At 33.3% G+C, this 16,689-nt stretch overlaps 3 protein-coding genes across 4 annotated transcripts in view; 1 reads left to right on the forward strand and 2 right to left on the reverse strand.

Moving 5' to 3' along the window:
* Positions 1–2,992, reverse strand: part of LOC122302501 (inositol hexakisphosphate and diphosphoinositol-pentakisphosphate kinase VIP1-like) — a 37,113-nt gene extending 34,121 nt beyond the window's left edge. Inside the window, exons 1-6 of one of the 2 annotated variants that reach the window (XM_043113797.1) lie at positions 2,832–2,992; positions 2,485–2,678; positions 2,291–2,350; positions 1,965–2,011; positions 664–747; positions 215–278 (exon numbers count right to left, since the gene is read on the reverse strand). In XM_043113797.1, the coding sequence (XP_042969731.1) occupies positions 215–278; positions 664–747; positions 1,965–2,011; positions 2,291–2,350; positions 2,485–2,550 (321 nt within the window). In that variant the 5' untranslated portion in view covers positions 2,551–2,678; positions 2,832–2,992. Of the gene's footprint in view, positions 1–214; positions 279–663; positions 748–1,964; positions 2,012–2,290; positions 2,351–2,466; positions 2,679–2,831 lie in introns of both variants that reach the window. The other variant, XM_043113795.1, reaches the window with a different exon arrangement.
* A 5,429-nt stretch (positions 2,993–8,421) lies between these two features.
* Positions 8,422–10,087, forward strand: LOC122303371 (putative pentatricopeptide repeat-containing protein At3g28640). The gene has a single exon (XM_043115130.1). It carries the CDS (start codon positions 8,502–8,504, stop codon positions 10,008–10,010), a length of 1,509 nt encoding a protein of 502 aa, XP_042971064.1. The 5' UTR covers positions 8,422–8,501; the 3' UTR covers positions 10,011–10,087.
* Positions 10,088–10,277: 190 nt separating this feature from the next.
* On the reverse strand, positions 10,278–11,754 carry LOC122303372. Its single transcript, XM_043115131.1, has 2 exons — positions 10,913–11,754; positions 10,278–10,649 (listed from the first exon to the last, which is right to left on the reverse strand). The coding sequence occupies exons 1-2, from the start codon at positions 11,477–11,479 to the stop codon at positions 10,359–10,361; spliced, it is 858 nt and encodes a 285-aa protein (XP_042971065.1). The 5' UTR covers positions 11,480–11,754; the 3' UTR covers positions 10,278–10,358.
* Between the last annotated feature and the right edge of the window lie 4,935 nt (positions 11,755–16,689).

Consider the following 16,689-nt stretch of genomic DNA (forward strand, 5'->3'; position numbering starts at 1 on the left):
ACTCTTAGGATTTCCAAGACTATTACCTCATAAATGAAGTTAGCCCAAAATACAGAAACCAATAATTGAAACGTTTAAGCAAACATAAAGCTTGATCGGATTACCACAAAGGATTAAAAGGTAAACGAACCATGCGCAAGAACCTACCACAAGATTTTAAACACCAATAGCGGAACTAAACCCAAACAAAAAGATAGAAGGTCATTAAGCATACCTCATATACCTTCCTTCGGTCATGAAGAAGGTGCTGCGGCTCCAACTCATTTACCAGAAAAGGTCTGGATCACAAAGCATATAAGCAAAATCAAACTGTAATACTCCCCCGATCCAAAATAGATTACATGCTTTCTTTTATGAGTTGCCTCCATATAGATGAATATTTCTAAAAATAAAAGAATTATCCATTCTGACTTCCTATATTACCCTTAAATTTGAACTCACTTGTTTAAATTAGTGGGTTCAAATTCGAACACACCTTTTCCCAAATTTGAATTTCTAGATTTTGGAATAGTAGTTCTTTTTTTGAAAAAACAAATATGTTATTTATTAACTTTCATCTATTGTGAGATGGGAGGAGACACTAATTTATACTGAAAAAAAATATATATATATTTTGGTTGAGAAATGAAATATGATCGATGCAAAAGAAAATGTAAAGCTTACTTCCTTAAAGCAGCATATGCTTCGGCCTTTTCAAGGGGATAGCCAGTGGAATAGAAGGCAATTAAACAATCACATATTGGCCAGCTGAAAATAAGAATGCCACAACAAATTAGTCTATGTATGCCTCCCAAAAAGTTACCTCCTCTCAATTTGTCCCCTTCAACTATTATTTAAAATAATAAATTTAGTCCTCTTGGGCAATTAGTTTTGGATTGCATGTTTGCAATCAAAACTGCACAAGCAACATGGACACTTGTCTTATGCAAAAAAAAAAACATGCCATTGAGTCAAACAATATGTTTTGTTCAAACTATTAACAAATCTCAATGTAAGACTAAACAGAATTGTAGTGAAAGAAACTTCAAAGTAAGTATATTATAGTTATTAGTAACTATAAAAGGAAAGTATGCTTCATCCTCAAGCAGACCTTGATTCTTGGTCATGTTTATTTTATATTATAATGACTTTATTGACTCTACATACCAAATGTGAAAATGAAATGCTGAAAAGTGAATCTCCAAGTTTTAGGAATTGAAATTTTTCCTCTTTTCAACTTAAAAGACACCACCTAGCAGAAGAGGAACTACATATCCACCCCCAAAGCTTTCTTAGATATACAATATTACCTTTAAGCTGAGTTGCGCCTTTTGCATTTTTAATAAAGAATTATTAGTTATCAAAAAAATAATACCCTCAAATTTTAGCTTATTCTTTTACCTATAATAAAAAATTAAATTAAATTTAAAAAAAAAAGCGTATTTTTTTTAGGAAGACTATAAGCAACCCCCCTCCCAAAAAAAATTAAAATATTTATATATTCACACATTTCCCATATGGCCTTCCTATGTGTGGTTGTTTTTGTATTTTCTCCCCTAAGCGTTTGGTTACTTTAAGTTATCACCACTACTTTTGTTTACCAATCAAAAAAAAGTTATCACCAATACTCTGGTGCACAAATCGTAAAACTTATGTTCAACCCCTTCCACCAAAGTACGTAAGCTAGTTGGACCTGAACAATAAATGAATTGTTTTAATTTTGGTTTTTTATTTTTTATTTTGCTAGTTATATAACAGCTATGATATGCATATGTTTTTCAAAGCTTGCGTGCCCAACTCTGAAGCTTTTTAGCCTTAAAAAAAAAAAAAAAAAATCAACAATTAGAAAAATAATATCCTCAGCCTTTAAATGACAATAAAATGAAGCAACTCACATGACAACTAAAGTTACACGCATACTATTATAAACCATTGGATTCAATGTACTAATACGGTATGATCCAGATAATTGATTAAACATATACCTTTCAATTGGATCTTCAAGGATGACCTTGTCCCCAAAGTGTATGATCTACGACAGAAAAATATGAGAACGCACGATAAGAAAGAAGAGAATATGGATACCTTAACCAATCCTATCAAGTAGTAAAAACGGAATTTGTGGAAACTGCATAATTTAAATATTAAAAAACAAAGCCCAAACGCAGTAGTGCTTCATTTCCTAGAACCTTTCGATCCGCATTCGTATCCATTAGCAAACAGTATCATGAGCTAAATCTAAGAAAAGAGGAAGAACAAATAATTGATCCAATGAGCATGTGAAAATGGATAAAAACTCAAATTCGTATACCTCAAATTCACCGAATGCCTTTAATCTCTCAAGAATTTGTCCCATCGGTGCCGTGAAGACCTATAGGATAAAACAGATTGATCGCTTAAAATTTAAACGAGGCAATATAACCTACATTCAACGATTGACGCTCTGTTTTGTATTGCTGACGAGTAAATTGAGCTGAAAGAAAGAACCTCCGGGCCGCATTTCACCTTCTTTTCCATCACACAGACTCCAATCTTTAACTTCTTTCCGACACCACCTCCTTTATCCTCCATCTCTCCGTCTCTCTTTCTCTCACGCTCTAGTTCTCAGGAACTCTTTAGAACACTCTCTTCTCCTCTCCCTCTAAAATTGCAGAATCCGAATCCGCTTCAAATTTATCAATTCCAACTTAAGCTCAAATCTAATACACAAGACACAAACACAAATAAAAACTCGTCAGCCACTCACCGGCATTCAGAAACACACTAAAAAACTCTCTAAAACACACATACATACGCAAACGCACGTATATTTGTAGGATCTAGAATAAGGTAGAATCAGGGAGAAACCATACCAGAGATGCGTCGACTTCGAATAAGAGAATGGAAGGGGAACGAGGTGAAAGATAGAACCGCTTTTAAGCTGAAATCACGAGCAGAGGCTGAAAACGGAAGATGGAGGTGTAAAAGTGAGAAAAGAAAAGGCCACGCACATATATATATATATATGTATGCATAAAGTGGCAGTGTTTGGATAAAAACGTCTTTTTAGATTCTGGAATATGCAAACCAAAAAAAAAAGCCGGGGGGGGGGGGGGGGGGGGGGGGTCATTGGTTGGGGACGTACGAGCGGGACAACGGTTGGTTTATAAGTGCATACTGGAATTGAGCAGATGGAATTTGATTGATGTCTTTGTCATCGTCCCACAAGGGGGATATTAAAATTATGATATGGTTTAGTAAGAGGATACTTTAACTATTTGATTGCAGGTCTGGGGGTCCCACTCTTGGGGGATATTAAAATTATGATATGGTTTAGTAAGAGGATACTTTAACTATTTGATTGCAGGTCTGGGGGGTCCCACTCTTGAGATCTCCATCTTACAAGACCCCTAGTGGGATTCTCATAATTTTTTTTTCCCTTTTTTTTTTTTTTTTTTTTCGCTATGCCTTTTTGTGCCGAAATTTGTCTGCCAAAAACCATCGACTTCATTGAATCTTCCTGTCTCAACGGGGCACCATTCCTTACAGTTGAAATTGTTATCATTTATAAGTTGGCAGATAAAGTTGATAAACACATTATTTATAAATAATGAATTTTATTATAAAAATTTTAAAATAAATATCAATTTATTTTAATTAATGTTGAGATTCGAGAAAGCCTCATTTGTTTCATAATTCTTTTCAACTTATCACATCTTATTATTATAATATTTTTAAATTTTTATATAAAATAAAATAAATAATTTAATATTTTAAATCTCAAAATAAAAATAATATTAAAAAATATATTCTAATAATATTTTATAAAAATTTTATATCAACTTATCTTATCTTATCTGTAAAAATAAACAAAACATTACTTTCACCTTAATTATATGTTTAATGTGTGAATTGACAAAAAAAAATTATTTTATTCTGAAGGCAATATTTAGAATAAATCATTCACATTATTTAAAATGTAAAATTTAATTTATAAAATTTAAAATTTATTTTTAAAATTTAATTATATCATATATCCTACACACCATGTGAAAATATAATTTTTGTTAATAAAGTTACAAACAGACACAGTTCTACCTCAACGACAATGTCACTGCTTTATGGCATAAAGTTTAGCGGCTCTGCAGCACTGACTTGAATCTAAATTCGGGTCCCGATAAATGTAAAAATAAAAATTATATACTTTTAAAATATTTAAAAATAAATAAAATTTATAATATTAATAAAAAATACTTATGATATTAATAAAAATACTTATTTAATTATTAAATTAAAAAATTGGAAAAAAATACTCGATATGTATTATCGAAATCTCAACCATTCCTTTAAATTTCTGCTACAAACCTATGGCCCAAAACGAAGACGACGATATCATTCTAGAGATTATAAAACCAGGCGCACGCCGTACAGTTGTCATTTTAAAGGCGGCGATGAACCACTCCGGTACAAGAAGCCAAAGTGGGAACAGTAACTGGGGGCAAAAACCCGCGTACTCCCACCGTATCACATACATGAAAATCTTGTTTTTTATTCCGAAGGGGCACATTTATTACATGCATGTGCGTTGTATTGTGTTTATATGATGCGGATGTGTGAGAAACACTAAAGTCTTTTTGTTAGTATATTTAGCATTCCCCATATAGGGGTATATATGTACCAGTAGAGATAACGTCCTTTGAACGTTTGTCTAATAGGGACATAATTTATATGTAAATATAAATTTTAGATACAAGTTAATATTTTATTTAAATATATAATTATAATAATGAGAAGTTTATATAAATTTAAAAATAAAGAAACAAACATAAACTCTATATATAAGTTTTAGTTTCTATGTGTTGGATATGCAGAAATTTGTTTTTTCCTTTTGTTTGATGTATATTCACTTGCAAGTTTTTATTTTTTTATCTATTTGTGCTGGAATTTATTTATTTGTTAGTTTATGATGCAATTTTTTTGTTTCTTACTCATTTGGTTTAATGTTCATTTTTTTTCTTTTTGCATTCAGATATGTGTTCTTAATCTTTTCATCTTTTCTATTCATGTTTAATTTTTGTTTCTTTTTTTTACTAATTTTGTTGTTGGGCATATTTATGATCATAATCGCTCTTTATCTCCCTCGTTTTGTTTGTTCTTACAGATCTTCACAAATCTAAACAGATTTAGCTCCTCTCAAAAAAGTTAAAATTATCTCATTTCACTTTCAATTCAAACACAAAAATTTTAAAAACTATCTCAATTCATTTTATCTCAACTTAATAATCTTACTATTATTTATAAATTATTTCAATTCATCTGATCTCATCTCCCAATCCAAACGAGGCCTTAATGATTTTGAAAGTTTAAAGGTTTTGTTAATAATTGTTTTAAGAGTGATGCTACATCCACCAGAGAATGTAGCCTGAAAACTCACTGAACCAATTAAAAAAAAATCATTCTTTTTTATATTCTTAAATATTTTTTTTTAATAAAAAAATTCACAACATCATTAAAAAAATACTTTCTTAATCACTAAATAAAAAAATATTCGAAACACTACTTCGGGATCTAAATTCGGGTCCCAAAGCATTTCTCTTGTTTTAAAGTACAATGATTTTATATTAAAAAAATGACATCTTGATAAACTTTAATTATTTTATTTGCAAACAGATAAGCATCATGAGCATCGGTCAATAAATGAAAAAAGAATGCATGCACATATGCTTGTTACTTTGGTAAATTACTTTAAAGCAGCTAATAGTAATAAAGGATAAAAATGTCTTGATAAATATATTACAAATATAGCAGCTAATAGTAATAAAGGATAAAAATGTCTTGATAAATATATTACAAATATTTGGATGATGCATGATGGATACCTTTATCGTGATTTATTTACAAATAAGATAATCAAATCAGCAGTTTTAATGGATTTTTTTCTTATTTTTTAAAATACATTATTAAAATTTGTTTTTTATTTTATATATTAATTTTTACAATATAGTATATATTAAAAAAAATTCATATCATTTAAAAATTATATTTTTTAACTATTTTTTAATAAAAAATCAACAACGAAAGAGAAAATATAATTTAAAATATTTATAATAATGAATACTTTCTATAACAAAATGCAAAATCAGATTCAAATATAAAAAAAAAAAAAAAAAATGTAGCATTTGAAAGAATCTCTTTTTATTTTAAAAAAAAAAATATTGTATTATAGAAGAGTGCTAAACTACACATCATCCATTATTTTATTAGATTCATTTTTTTGGTTTCCCATTTTATCAAATGGTGAGTCCAAGGTCTAGAGTCATTGGAATCATTTTCGTTTTTTATTTTTTATATTTTGAAAAAGAAGAAATATTTGCTCCAAATCTTATATTCTTGATTTTGGTTTTAATTCAACCGAAATGATACATGCCCACATTAATTGTTTCTTGCACTTAATTCAATTCAATGCATATTAGAAGACTTTGTGATTTTGCTTTTTTTTTTTTTTTAAATAAAATAAAGAAAAATGTAATATAGATATTTTGTAATTGTATTCGATGAGTCATAAAGCAATCAGATATAACGACAACGAAAAATTTGTGTGCTATAATTGCAAAAGCATTAGCATCTTATAATCACAGCAAATCATTTTATCTTATCATTTTAAATGATCATTCCTTACATGATAAATATAATATAGTAATTGTTAAAATTACACAATTACTAATATTGCTGAATAACTCAGTGCTTCTTTTGTAATTATACCAAATATCACTACAAGTAGTTGTCTTGTACTATGATAATAATTCTTTATATATAAAAAAAAAAACAGAGCTCGGTCAATTTAATTAATCATTTTTTAAGATTTTTTATTTTGTATTTTAAATTTTGTTAGGTACACTAAAATTTAAGAAAATAAAATATTTGAAAACAATTTTAAAATAAGTCATGAGATTTGGGCACTTCATTCAAATGCTGATCATTAGCTTTTATTTAGTTCATTAATAAGAAAATTTTAAAATCAATTACGTGTTATGTTTGGAATTTTGGCTCGGCTTTACTAACCCATAAAGTAAATTGCACAATCACAAGACTAATCGTTTTCTTTCTTTGTATGTATTATTTTATAATTGGAGAACCATGACAAAGAGGATAGAAGTGGGAGATGGAGGGGGTTAGGGTTCCAATACTGGGAATGGGAAAATTCGTAGAGATGGAGGAGGAGCATGCGATGGGTTTCAAAAACTAGGAAGGGAAAAATTTGAAAATACGTTGTATTTATTCTACATAGACTCTCACATTTTATTCGTGCGCATCCCTATGCAAACTCTCCTCATATAGAGTTGTCCTATTTAATTTGCTTGGATTGCATATTTAGTAATAACTCTAGCTTTACTCAATTCTATCTTCTCTCTTAATCCTTCCTGCCGTATGAAGCCATCTCTCAATCTCCTCTTCTCCTTTTTGCATCTCATCCTTTGTTGTCAGTCCCAACCCCAACCCTACAACAATGCAACACATCGTATCTTCCTCATCCTCCTCCTTCTATTCTTCATCTTTTTCATTTTCTCTTTTTCTTGTCCACAAGCTACGGTGTAACCCTGGATTTGCTCAGACCTACGACCACGACTAGCCATGGTTTTGTTCTTCGAATCATCTGTCTTGATGTAGTCATGAGTTTGTTTAGAGAGCCACGACTGCATAATTAACTAGATTTAGTTTGATTTTATTTTATTAATCGATATGAATTTTAGTTGGTTGGTTGTTATTTTGGTTTGGTTGGATTTTAGTTCATTCAAGTTTGGGAGTGGAGGTGCGGCCTGGCCATGGATATGGTGGTTTTTGTGCATGGAGAGCCAAAACCGTGGCTCTTTATGCGTAAATTTGGAATCCAATGGTGTGTAGGGTCGAGGATATGGCCAATGGACTACATGACCTATCGAACGGACGGGGCCAAGACATATATGAAATTGGGGACTGGTGTGCGAGGGCAAAAATGACCCCATCCAATGAGAGGTGGGTGCTCATCGATGTAGGGCTAGTAGCGCCTAGTAGGACGCTAAAATGTGGGAGGATTCCCTACCCATTGTCCAGCTAATGGAAATTTGGACAGTGAAATGAGATAATAATTTTGTGAAGAGTAGTAAGATAGTTTGTGAACAATAATAAAATAATTTGATTTTAGTATTTTTAGATTTTAAAAAATGAGAGAGAAAATTTTGAATAAAAATATTATAAAATTAAAATATTATAAGAATATAGTTTTATAATATTATTTTTATTTAAAAATTTGAAAAAGTTATAATTATGTTTTATTTTTTATTTAAAAGTTTGTAAAAATTATAATTATTAATTTAAAAAAATTATAATGATTAATTTAAAAAATTTATATTTAAATTATGTTTAAAAATAAAATGAAAGGAGATAAAATGAAATTAAATAAAAATTTTGCACCTGCCCTAAATCTTCTCTCGAGATCGACACCGACCTTTACCACTCTCGGTCGTTCCCTCTCTCTAGTCTCTGCCCCTCAATAATGCTCGCACATGACCCACGTCTTCCCTCGCTGCTACAACCGCGGCGGCCAAGCATGGAAGTGGTGCATGTCCCTTGCGCAGCGCTGCACCACCATGTGCCAACTCAAGCCCATTCACGCCATCTTCATTGCCAGCGGCCTCCACCACAACAACTACGCCGTTAGCAAACTCCTTGCTTTCTGCGCACTCTCTGCCACCGGCAGCCTCTCTTACGCCTCCCTCATATTCAGCCATATCCAATCTCCCAATTTGTTTATCTACAACACCCTCATCAGAGCTTACTCCCTCAGTTCACAGCCTCAACTTGCTCTTCATTACTTCCAGCTCATGCTGAAAGATAATAACCTATTACCCGACCACCACTCTTTTAATTTCGTTATTTTGGCTTGCGCGAATGTCAAATGGGTACTCGCTGGCAAGCAAGTTCACAATTGTGTAATAAAGAATGGTTTGGCTTTATTTGATGCTCATGTCCAGACTGCGATTATTAAATTTTACGGCGAGTGTAAGTTTTTGGATGATGCCCGTAAAATGTTCGGTGAAATTTCTTGTGTAGATGCTATTCAGTGGAATGTTCTTATGAAAGCCTATGTTAAGTGCAATTTGGCGTCTGAGGCTTTGAAACTTTTCCGGCATATGTTGGTATCTGGAGCTGAGGCTGATGAATTTTGTGTAACCACTGTGCTTACAGCTTGTGCTCAGATGGGGGCGCTTTGGCAGGGGAAATGGATTCATGAGTATGTTAAGAAGATGAAAGGGATGGAATTGGATGTGTTTTTCATGACAGCGCTGGTTGATATGTATGCTAAGTGCGGGTGCGTAGACGTGGCTGAGGAAGTCTTTGAGGGGATGTCTAAAAGGAATGTGTTCTCATGGGCAGCCATGATTGGAGGCTTGGCGTTACATGGATATGCTAGGAAGGCTATCCATTGCTTGGAGAGGATGCAAGTAGATGATGGGCTAAGGCCTGATGGGGTTGTCCTTCTTGGGGTTCTTACGGCATGTACGCATGCAGGACTCCAAGAGGAAGGCCAATTGCTGTTGGATAACATGGAAGCTCGATATGGTATTAGGCCTAAACATGAGCACTATAGTTGTATGGTGGACTTGCTATGTAGAGCGGGCCAATTGGAGCAAGCACTTCAGCTCATAAGAAGAATGCCAATGAAGCCACTTGCCTCTGTCTGGGGTGCTTTACTGAGTGGTTGTGGAATTTATAAAAATGTTGATCTTGCAGAGCTTGCCGTTAGAGAGCTTCATAAAGTGTTAGAAAATGACGATGGGGCAGGAGGAGGAGTTTATGTTCAGCTATCTAACATATATTTGTGCGCTCGGAGAGCTGAAGACGCACGTAGGATAAGGAGGATGATTGGTGATAGAGGTCTCAAGAAAACACCAGGTTGTAGTATGATCGAGGTGGATGGCAAGGTGAATGAGTTTGTTTCAGGAGATGTGTCACATTTTGATAGAACTCGGATATGTGCAATGCTAGGGCTACTGTCCCTTGAATTAGGTTAAGATCCTTGTTTGAATGAAGCAAACGACTTGCATGCATATCATAGATAAGAGTTCTAGATTGCAAATCCTTTTTCAGAGATTAAAGTTCTTATCACTCGACGCATGGGTGTGTTTCTTCTTTTCACTCTAAACATTTCCCCATTGTTGTCAATTTGCGGATACGTTATGTCATTAACTTGGCTGCAAAAATCTCGGATTAAAGTTCAGCACTCTGGTTAATTTCACAAAAAACCCTCTGCTAGGCCAACACAAACAGAAAGCAAAGAAGAACACGGGAAAAGTTATCTCCTTTAATGAGAATATATACATACATCCATACATTCATAAATCTGCATGTTTGAAAAACTTTCATTCTGACGATGAGGGAACAACGACAACATGCATTTCAGTGTTGTTGGGAGGAAGATGTAAGCGAAGGGGATAAAGTTTGCCATTCGAGGGATTGCGAGAACATACGAGAATATCACTGAGTCCTGTCTCTTCCTGCAACTTTTTCTTCAACTCCTCCACACCATTCCCGCTGAATGTAAACGAAAGTCCTCCAGATTCATCAGTAGCATCTCCATTTTCCTTTGCCACGTTATAATAGATAATCCTCCCCTCGGCTTTCACCGGCGAACTATACGATTCGTCACTTATCTGCATCACACAGCAGATAACACAAACCCAATTTAAATTCAGTTCCATTAAACATAAGTTCATTGGCAATGCATGTTTAGTTTTGCATTGAAAACTCGAATCATACTTAATGCAGATGCAACATTTGCAATTGAATCGTTAAGAATTGTTCAATGCCTACGTATCAAATTTTTTTAATGATATTCTCTTTTCACTCATCGATATAGAAGAATCGTTCGCATTTCATGGATCAAATTATAAGGCGGAAATGAACCGAATCAAACCTCTTCTTTAAAATTGGGGCACACGAGTTCAATTTTGGCGCTTGCATCTGAATCTGTGCAATCCACTTGACTAACGGCCGGTTGTGATGGCGGTAACTGACGTGGTGGACTAGATTGCACTCGAATCTGCACCACATCCACATCCCACAAAACCCAATCCTGCGTTGAAGTTCTGTGTGGAATATCGTGCGTGATCGAGTTCCGCCAAGGTGGAACCCCACCATTTGCGCGCAAGTACTGGCCATAAGGCGTCTTGAGCCTGACCCGGAAACCTTCTCTAATGGGCTCCCATTCCAACGACGAATTCAATCTCTGTGGCAGTGTTTGTAGGACTTTCTTGCCTGTCATTCCGAACAGAAATGGCATGTTGGAGGCTGTTAAATACTTCCCATAACAGCTTCTGAAACGTAAGACGTTGGCGTTCTTAACGACCTCCACGGTCCATCTAGCATTCATGACCGAGCCATTGCGATCTTGACACACAGTTTCTTCATCATCGTCAGCTAACAGGTACTTGTCGTGGCGGCTCCGGAGACGTACCATTTTGGCCTTTTCGAAGAGTTCCATGGCGCTCTGAATCAATTGGATCAAATATTGTACGTAAAATCAGAGATCATCTCTCAACACCAAAATAAAAAATAAAAAAATTATAACTTGGAACAAAGCTGCCAAAGATCTGCGTACGTATTTTATTTTGGTATACCTTTTTTTTTTTTTTTAAGAAACAATTTATCTGAAACAATCTTCGAATATTGGTGGAAGAAAGTTGGCAAAACCTGAGGCTTTCTTCAAATGAACAAGAGCTGGGACAAGAAAAACAACTGGAAGGTAAGAGAGAGGTAATATTTGTAACCGCATGCGGCAGTCTGGGGACGTCGTGGATACGAAGAAAGTACGGTGGATTATATAGGGAGAGGACACGCGTCATGTAGTTGACCTGTCGTTTAGCCGATCTGTCATGGCTAAATAAAGTGTCTAATCTATGAAAGCTGCTCAATTAGATGTACCGTGTGCCGTTAGCTTCAACTTAACCATGGACACGGCCCTTACTCGGGGGCCCTGGCCAATTCGAGAACAAATGAATGAGTGGTTCTAAAAAATCTAAGCATTTGTTCACCCTAAAAATACATGTCCAGATTAATAATACATTTACACCCTAAAATGTTGCGATTTATCTCTAGATTGAAGTATTCTGTACTGGACCCTTTGACGATCATCACAATTTATGTAGTCTGAGTCGATGATATCCGAGTCATGCATGCATGGTAGATCTAGGTGTTATTTGAATGGCTAACGTGGGGTATATTCCCATGGACGAAGGTCTAATTGGGATATACTTTTCACAATATTGTATATATTGATCAGGAGGGTTTGAGCAGCTGGTCTTGAAAGGCGCAAATTGTTAGGTTCATGTATTTAGACGACAGACGCCCTTTCTAACCTTGTCGTGAGTACTTGAAACTCTTTATTGTCAAACAAGTATAACCTAGCTAGCCATCGGAATTAATATCTATTGTTTCGAAAAAGATTTTTAAGAAAGTTAAAGTAATGAGAAGGATTGAAAATAGTTATGAATAGTAGTGATAAAAAAATAATAGAATAAATAATAATAGTAAAATATTATGAGAATGTATTCTTGATAAAACAGCATTGCAATAATTTCGTTGCTTCCTTTTGTACGATTTGTCGATGTAACGAGTACTTTACGTTCATTAAGTAAAAGTATTTATTACTTGTAGTGTATTTTTTTTTCTTTTAAGTATCTTTTAATATTTTTAATCATTAATTTTTTTTAAATCTATAATTTTACTAATAATTATTTTCTTAATCATTAAGTAGATTTTTTTTTTAAATCAAAAAATTAAAAAAATAGTAGAATAGTAATAACACTATCATTATTCTTTGCAAAAGTATGTGTCCCAATGGATAAAAAATCATAAGATATATATATATCTACTATATCCATAAGCATCAATATAGAAGAAAATCAGGGATGGTTTTATTTTGTTTTAGACATTTTTTTCCCGATTTTGCCTCTGCTTGGTTTCCTAAATTGCATACTGTTGTTTGTTTTTGGTTCTTTCATCGGCTCAGGTTTTGGTCTTTTTACATCTACCATCCGATTTTGCCCCTGCTTGGTTTCCTAAATTGCATCCTGTTGTTTGTTTTTGGTTCTTTTGTCGGCTCAGGTTTTGTATTTTTTACACAATCATGAAGTGTTGACATTATCAAAGCTCGTTTTACTACAAACATATTGAAACCAAGTCGATCATGCGCACACGTATTTGAAGAAGGGTTTTGTTATATATAAATAAAATCGCGTATTAATCTATATATTAATATTGATTTTTTTATACTTAAAAGTTAAATTAACATTGTTTTCAATAAAATCTATTTTTTGACCAATTATAATAAATTAATATACATATTAATACACAAATATGCTTACAAGTGACCTTTTCCTTTGAAGAAATATCTTATCATGTGCAAGTCGATGATACGTATGCAAGCATAAAGCTAGTAAGCCGGCTGGGCAGTACAGCTCAATTGTACCTCTCAGTAAATTTTTTTTATTTTTTATTTTTATTTTAATGATTAAAGAAATAATTTTAAGTATATCAATATATTTTTTTACTTTTTAAAAATATTTAAATATATTAAAAAATGTGAAAATAAAACTTAAAAAAAAAAAAAGGACCTGGGAGGCTTGCGGCACAGTAGCCCGACCCATGTATGCAATAATGCAAACTTGAAACCAATAACTCAGACCTCAATGAGACACCTCGTTTCTGTCCCTTCACGTGGCTTCTTTTATCAGCGATGAAAATTTGGATTTGAAGAATGAAGACTGCCACAGCGATAATCAGTTAATCACATCAAACCAGATAGTTACATATCAAATGACCATAATTATTAGGAAAGTGCTAGTGCTTGGCCTCCCAAATGACCAAAATTTAACTGATTTGTTGTTGTAGTTGTTTTTTTTTTTTTTTCATTTTCAATTTTCCTTTGATTAAAATTTTTTTTCTCTAACTGATTTTTCTTTTTAAAAAAAATTCGAAAACCGAAAAAATGGAAAAAGAGAAAGGAAAAACAAGCTTGACCCAGGATAAGTTTTGCAAAAGCTCATTGCAACGGTTGTGGATTCCATTTCTGTTTGTCAATCCTTGAACCCACATTCATCTAAATGATACTTGATCATTCCCTCCTGCAGCCCTCAAGAATTTATGTTCAAATTATAGTTGGATATTAACAGTGCATATTTCTATACTAATCTAAAGCACTATCTAGCTAGGACTTGAAAGCATTAAATGCTAGTGAATTATGCATACCTTTACCAATAACAAAGCTGAAATTGTTGCCCTTGTTTTGCAGAGATAATGAACCGGATTTTTTTGACATAATAGGATCCATGTTCATTTTCATCCAATTCGTGGGAATCAGCAATTCATGTTCGTCCATTATACCATTTATAGCTGCTGAGCGTACAGTTATGTACCGAGAATTGTTTGCTGGAATGTACTCCTCGTGGGCATATTCATTATCACAGGTCTAATAATATTACTAGTGCAGTTCTAGCATTTTGTCCAGCTGAAAAGAAATTTTAAAAATCATGATTCTTACGTCATATGTTGCAGGTGACGATCGAAATTCCTAACATATTTCTTGAGGCAGTTTTGTTTTTGGCAATAACATATCCAGCAATAAATTATTATTGGTCAGTTTACAAAGTATTTTGGTATTTCTATACCATGTTCTGTACTTTACTTCAATTACTTTGGCATTCTGCTTGCTTCATTGACCCCAAATCACGAAGTGGCTTCCATACTGGCAAGTTTATGGTACACAATGTTCAGTCTGTTCTCAGGGTTCCTCATACCTGGACCAGTAAGCTGTCAATCCTATCTTTACTTTATCCGTCATCGGAACTCACGGTACTGGTCAGGCATTTCTATTCAGGTTTATCTGTGAAGTTTCACAAGATGCACGATAATGAGGCAACAGTACTTAATCATCTTCAATATAGTTGTTTCCATGGTGCTTCACTTACATTTTCTAAATCATGAAATGAACAATCTACGACCAAACTTCTGTTCATTCATTTTCCTAGAGCGACCAAATAATTTGGAACTTTAATGAAAATAAGAATCAGCAGTTGCTGCTATTGATTCTTTCTCAATTACATTCATGAAATGAGATCCCATTCAGCTGATCCAACTATGATATGCTTTTTTTTTTTACCTACTATGACATGATTAACATGCAGAAAATTCCTAAATGGTGGGTCTGGGGTTACTGGATGTGCCCAACTTCCTGGTCCTTGAAAGCCATCCTCACTTCACAATATGGAGATCTAAAGAAGGAAATTACAGTAGATGGGGAGCACAAACCAATGAATTCCTTCTTACAAAGTTATTATGGGTATAACTATGACGATTTGGCTGTCATAGCAGTTGTTCTCTTAGCAGTTCCACTTGTTTTTGCATCTGCTTTTGCATATGCTATAGCTAAGCTTAACTTCCAAAATAGGTAAAGACGCTCATCACTTATTGTAAAATGAACACCCAACTTCGATTAAACATTTGTTTCGAGTACCTAACTTCCTTGTACTACATTCCGCACTCAATCCTATCATATAGCAGGAACTTGTGGCTTTTGAATCCTTAACGTGTATGTATGATTTTTATATGAATAATGCTAAACACCTTATCACCATCCCACTAAATAAGATATGGTATATTTATCACATTTAAATCGTCTAATAGTAATAAATATTTCATATTTTATACAATAAGATAAAAGTAAGATGATGGTATTATGTGTAGAATTTTTTTTTTTTATCTTGACTCAACTCAAATATCAGTTGAGGACATTTTTGAGCCGACTGCTTTTCAGTGATCAACTCAGCGCTCGAGTTTTATAGTAGTTCTTCTTGGTTCTGTTCGATTGCACATATAAAGAATGATACCACTTCACAGAGGGAAATAAGATCGTGGATTCAGTACCGAATGGGTAACTAGGATAACTTCTTAAAAAAAGATAGTAACAATGCATGGGCATAATAAAAAAGAGAATAACAATAAATGAGAAAAGCAATGCAAGATCTTTAGCGGGTTGCAACATTTAACATCCTTTGGCAATTCGACAAACGACTTCAGTACACGGAAATAAGGGCTTTAGATTAGTGAGACAAATGTTTTTTTTTTTTTTTTTCAAAAAAAAAAAAGGGTTTTTGTGCGTCTACTCCAAGGAATCATTTCGGGAATGCAGAAAGGATATTAGCATTAAAGACAGATTCAGAATTTAGAAGACATCGTGTGGGCCGGACAGAATCAAGAGACACACCGAGGTTTATGCAGTTTCCGTCTGACAGCCGGGTAGGTACTAGGCACCCACCGCCATTACCCTGAACCCGGAGCCAACACGCCTCAAAACCAGGGGAGATAGATAATACAGAAATAGTAACGATACTTATAATTATTTTTATTTATTTATTTTTATATATTTTATTGATATAATTAGTTAGATTAATTTTTTTAATATATAATTAATCATATCATTAAAATACATAAAAGAGTTCACAAAATTAATTATACATAAAATTTTTGATACAGAAATAAATCATGCACTTACACACAAGATTTCTTTGCCGTTGAGTGCAAATCTTCTCTTTTTTATTTATTTATTTTTTTACTTTTTCTTTCACATTTTTTTAACTATTTAAACATTTTTTAAAATAAAAAAATCATATATTCATTTAAAAATACTTACTTAAT

Source organism: Carya illinoinensis, chromosome 3, assembly GCF_018687715.1.
Source record: "Carya illinoinensis cultivar Pawnee chromosome 3, C.illinoinensisPawnee_v1, whole genome shotgun sequence".
NCBI lineage: Eukaryota > Viridiplantae > Streptophyta > Magnoliopsida > Fagales > Juglandaceae > Carya > Carya illinoinensis.

Bases quoted from the DNA above. Each gene is read 5' to 3' on its own strand.
- LOC122303372 (XM_043115131.1), bottom strand. From the start codon at position 11,479: ATGGAACTCTTCGAAAAGGCCAAAATGGTACGTCTCCGGAGCCGCCAC. The intron at 10,650-10,912 runs GTTTGATTCGGT...TGTGTGATGCAG, and splicing joins GCCCCAATTTTAAAGAAGAG to ATAAGTGACGAATCGTATAG.
- LOC122303371 (XM_043115130.1), top strand. From the start codon at position 8,502: ATGACCCACGTCTTCCCTCGCTGCTACAACCGCGGCGGCCAAGCATGG.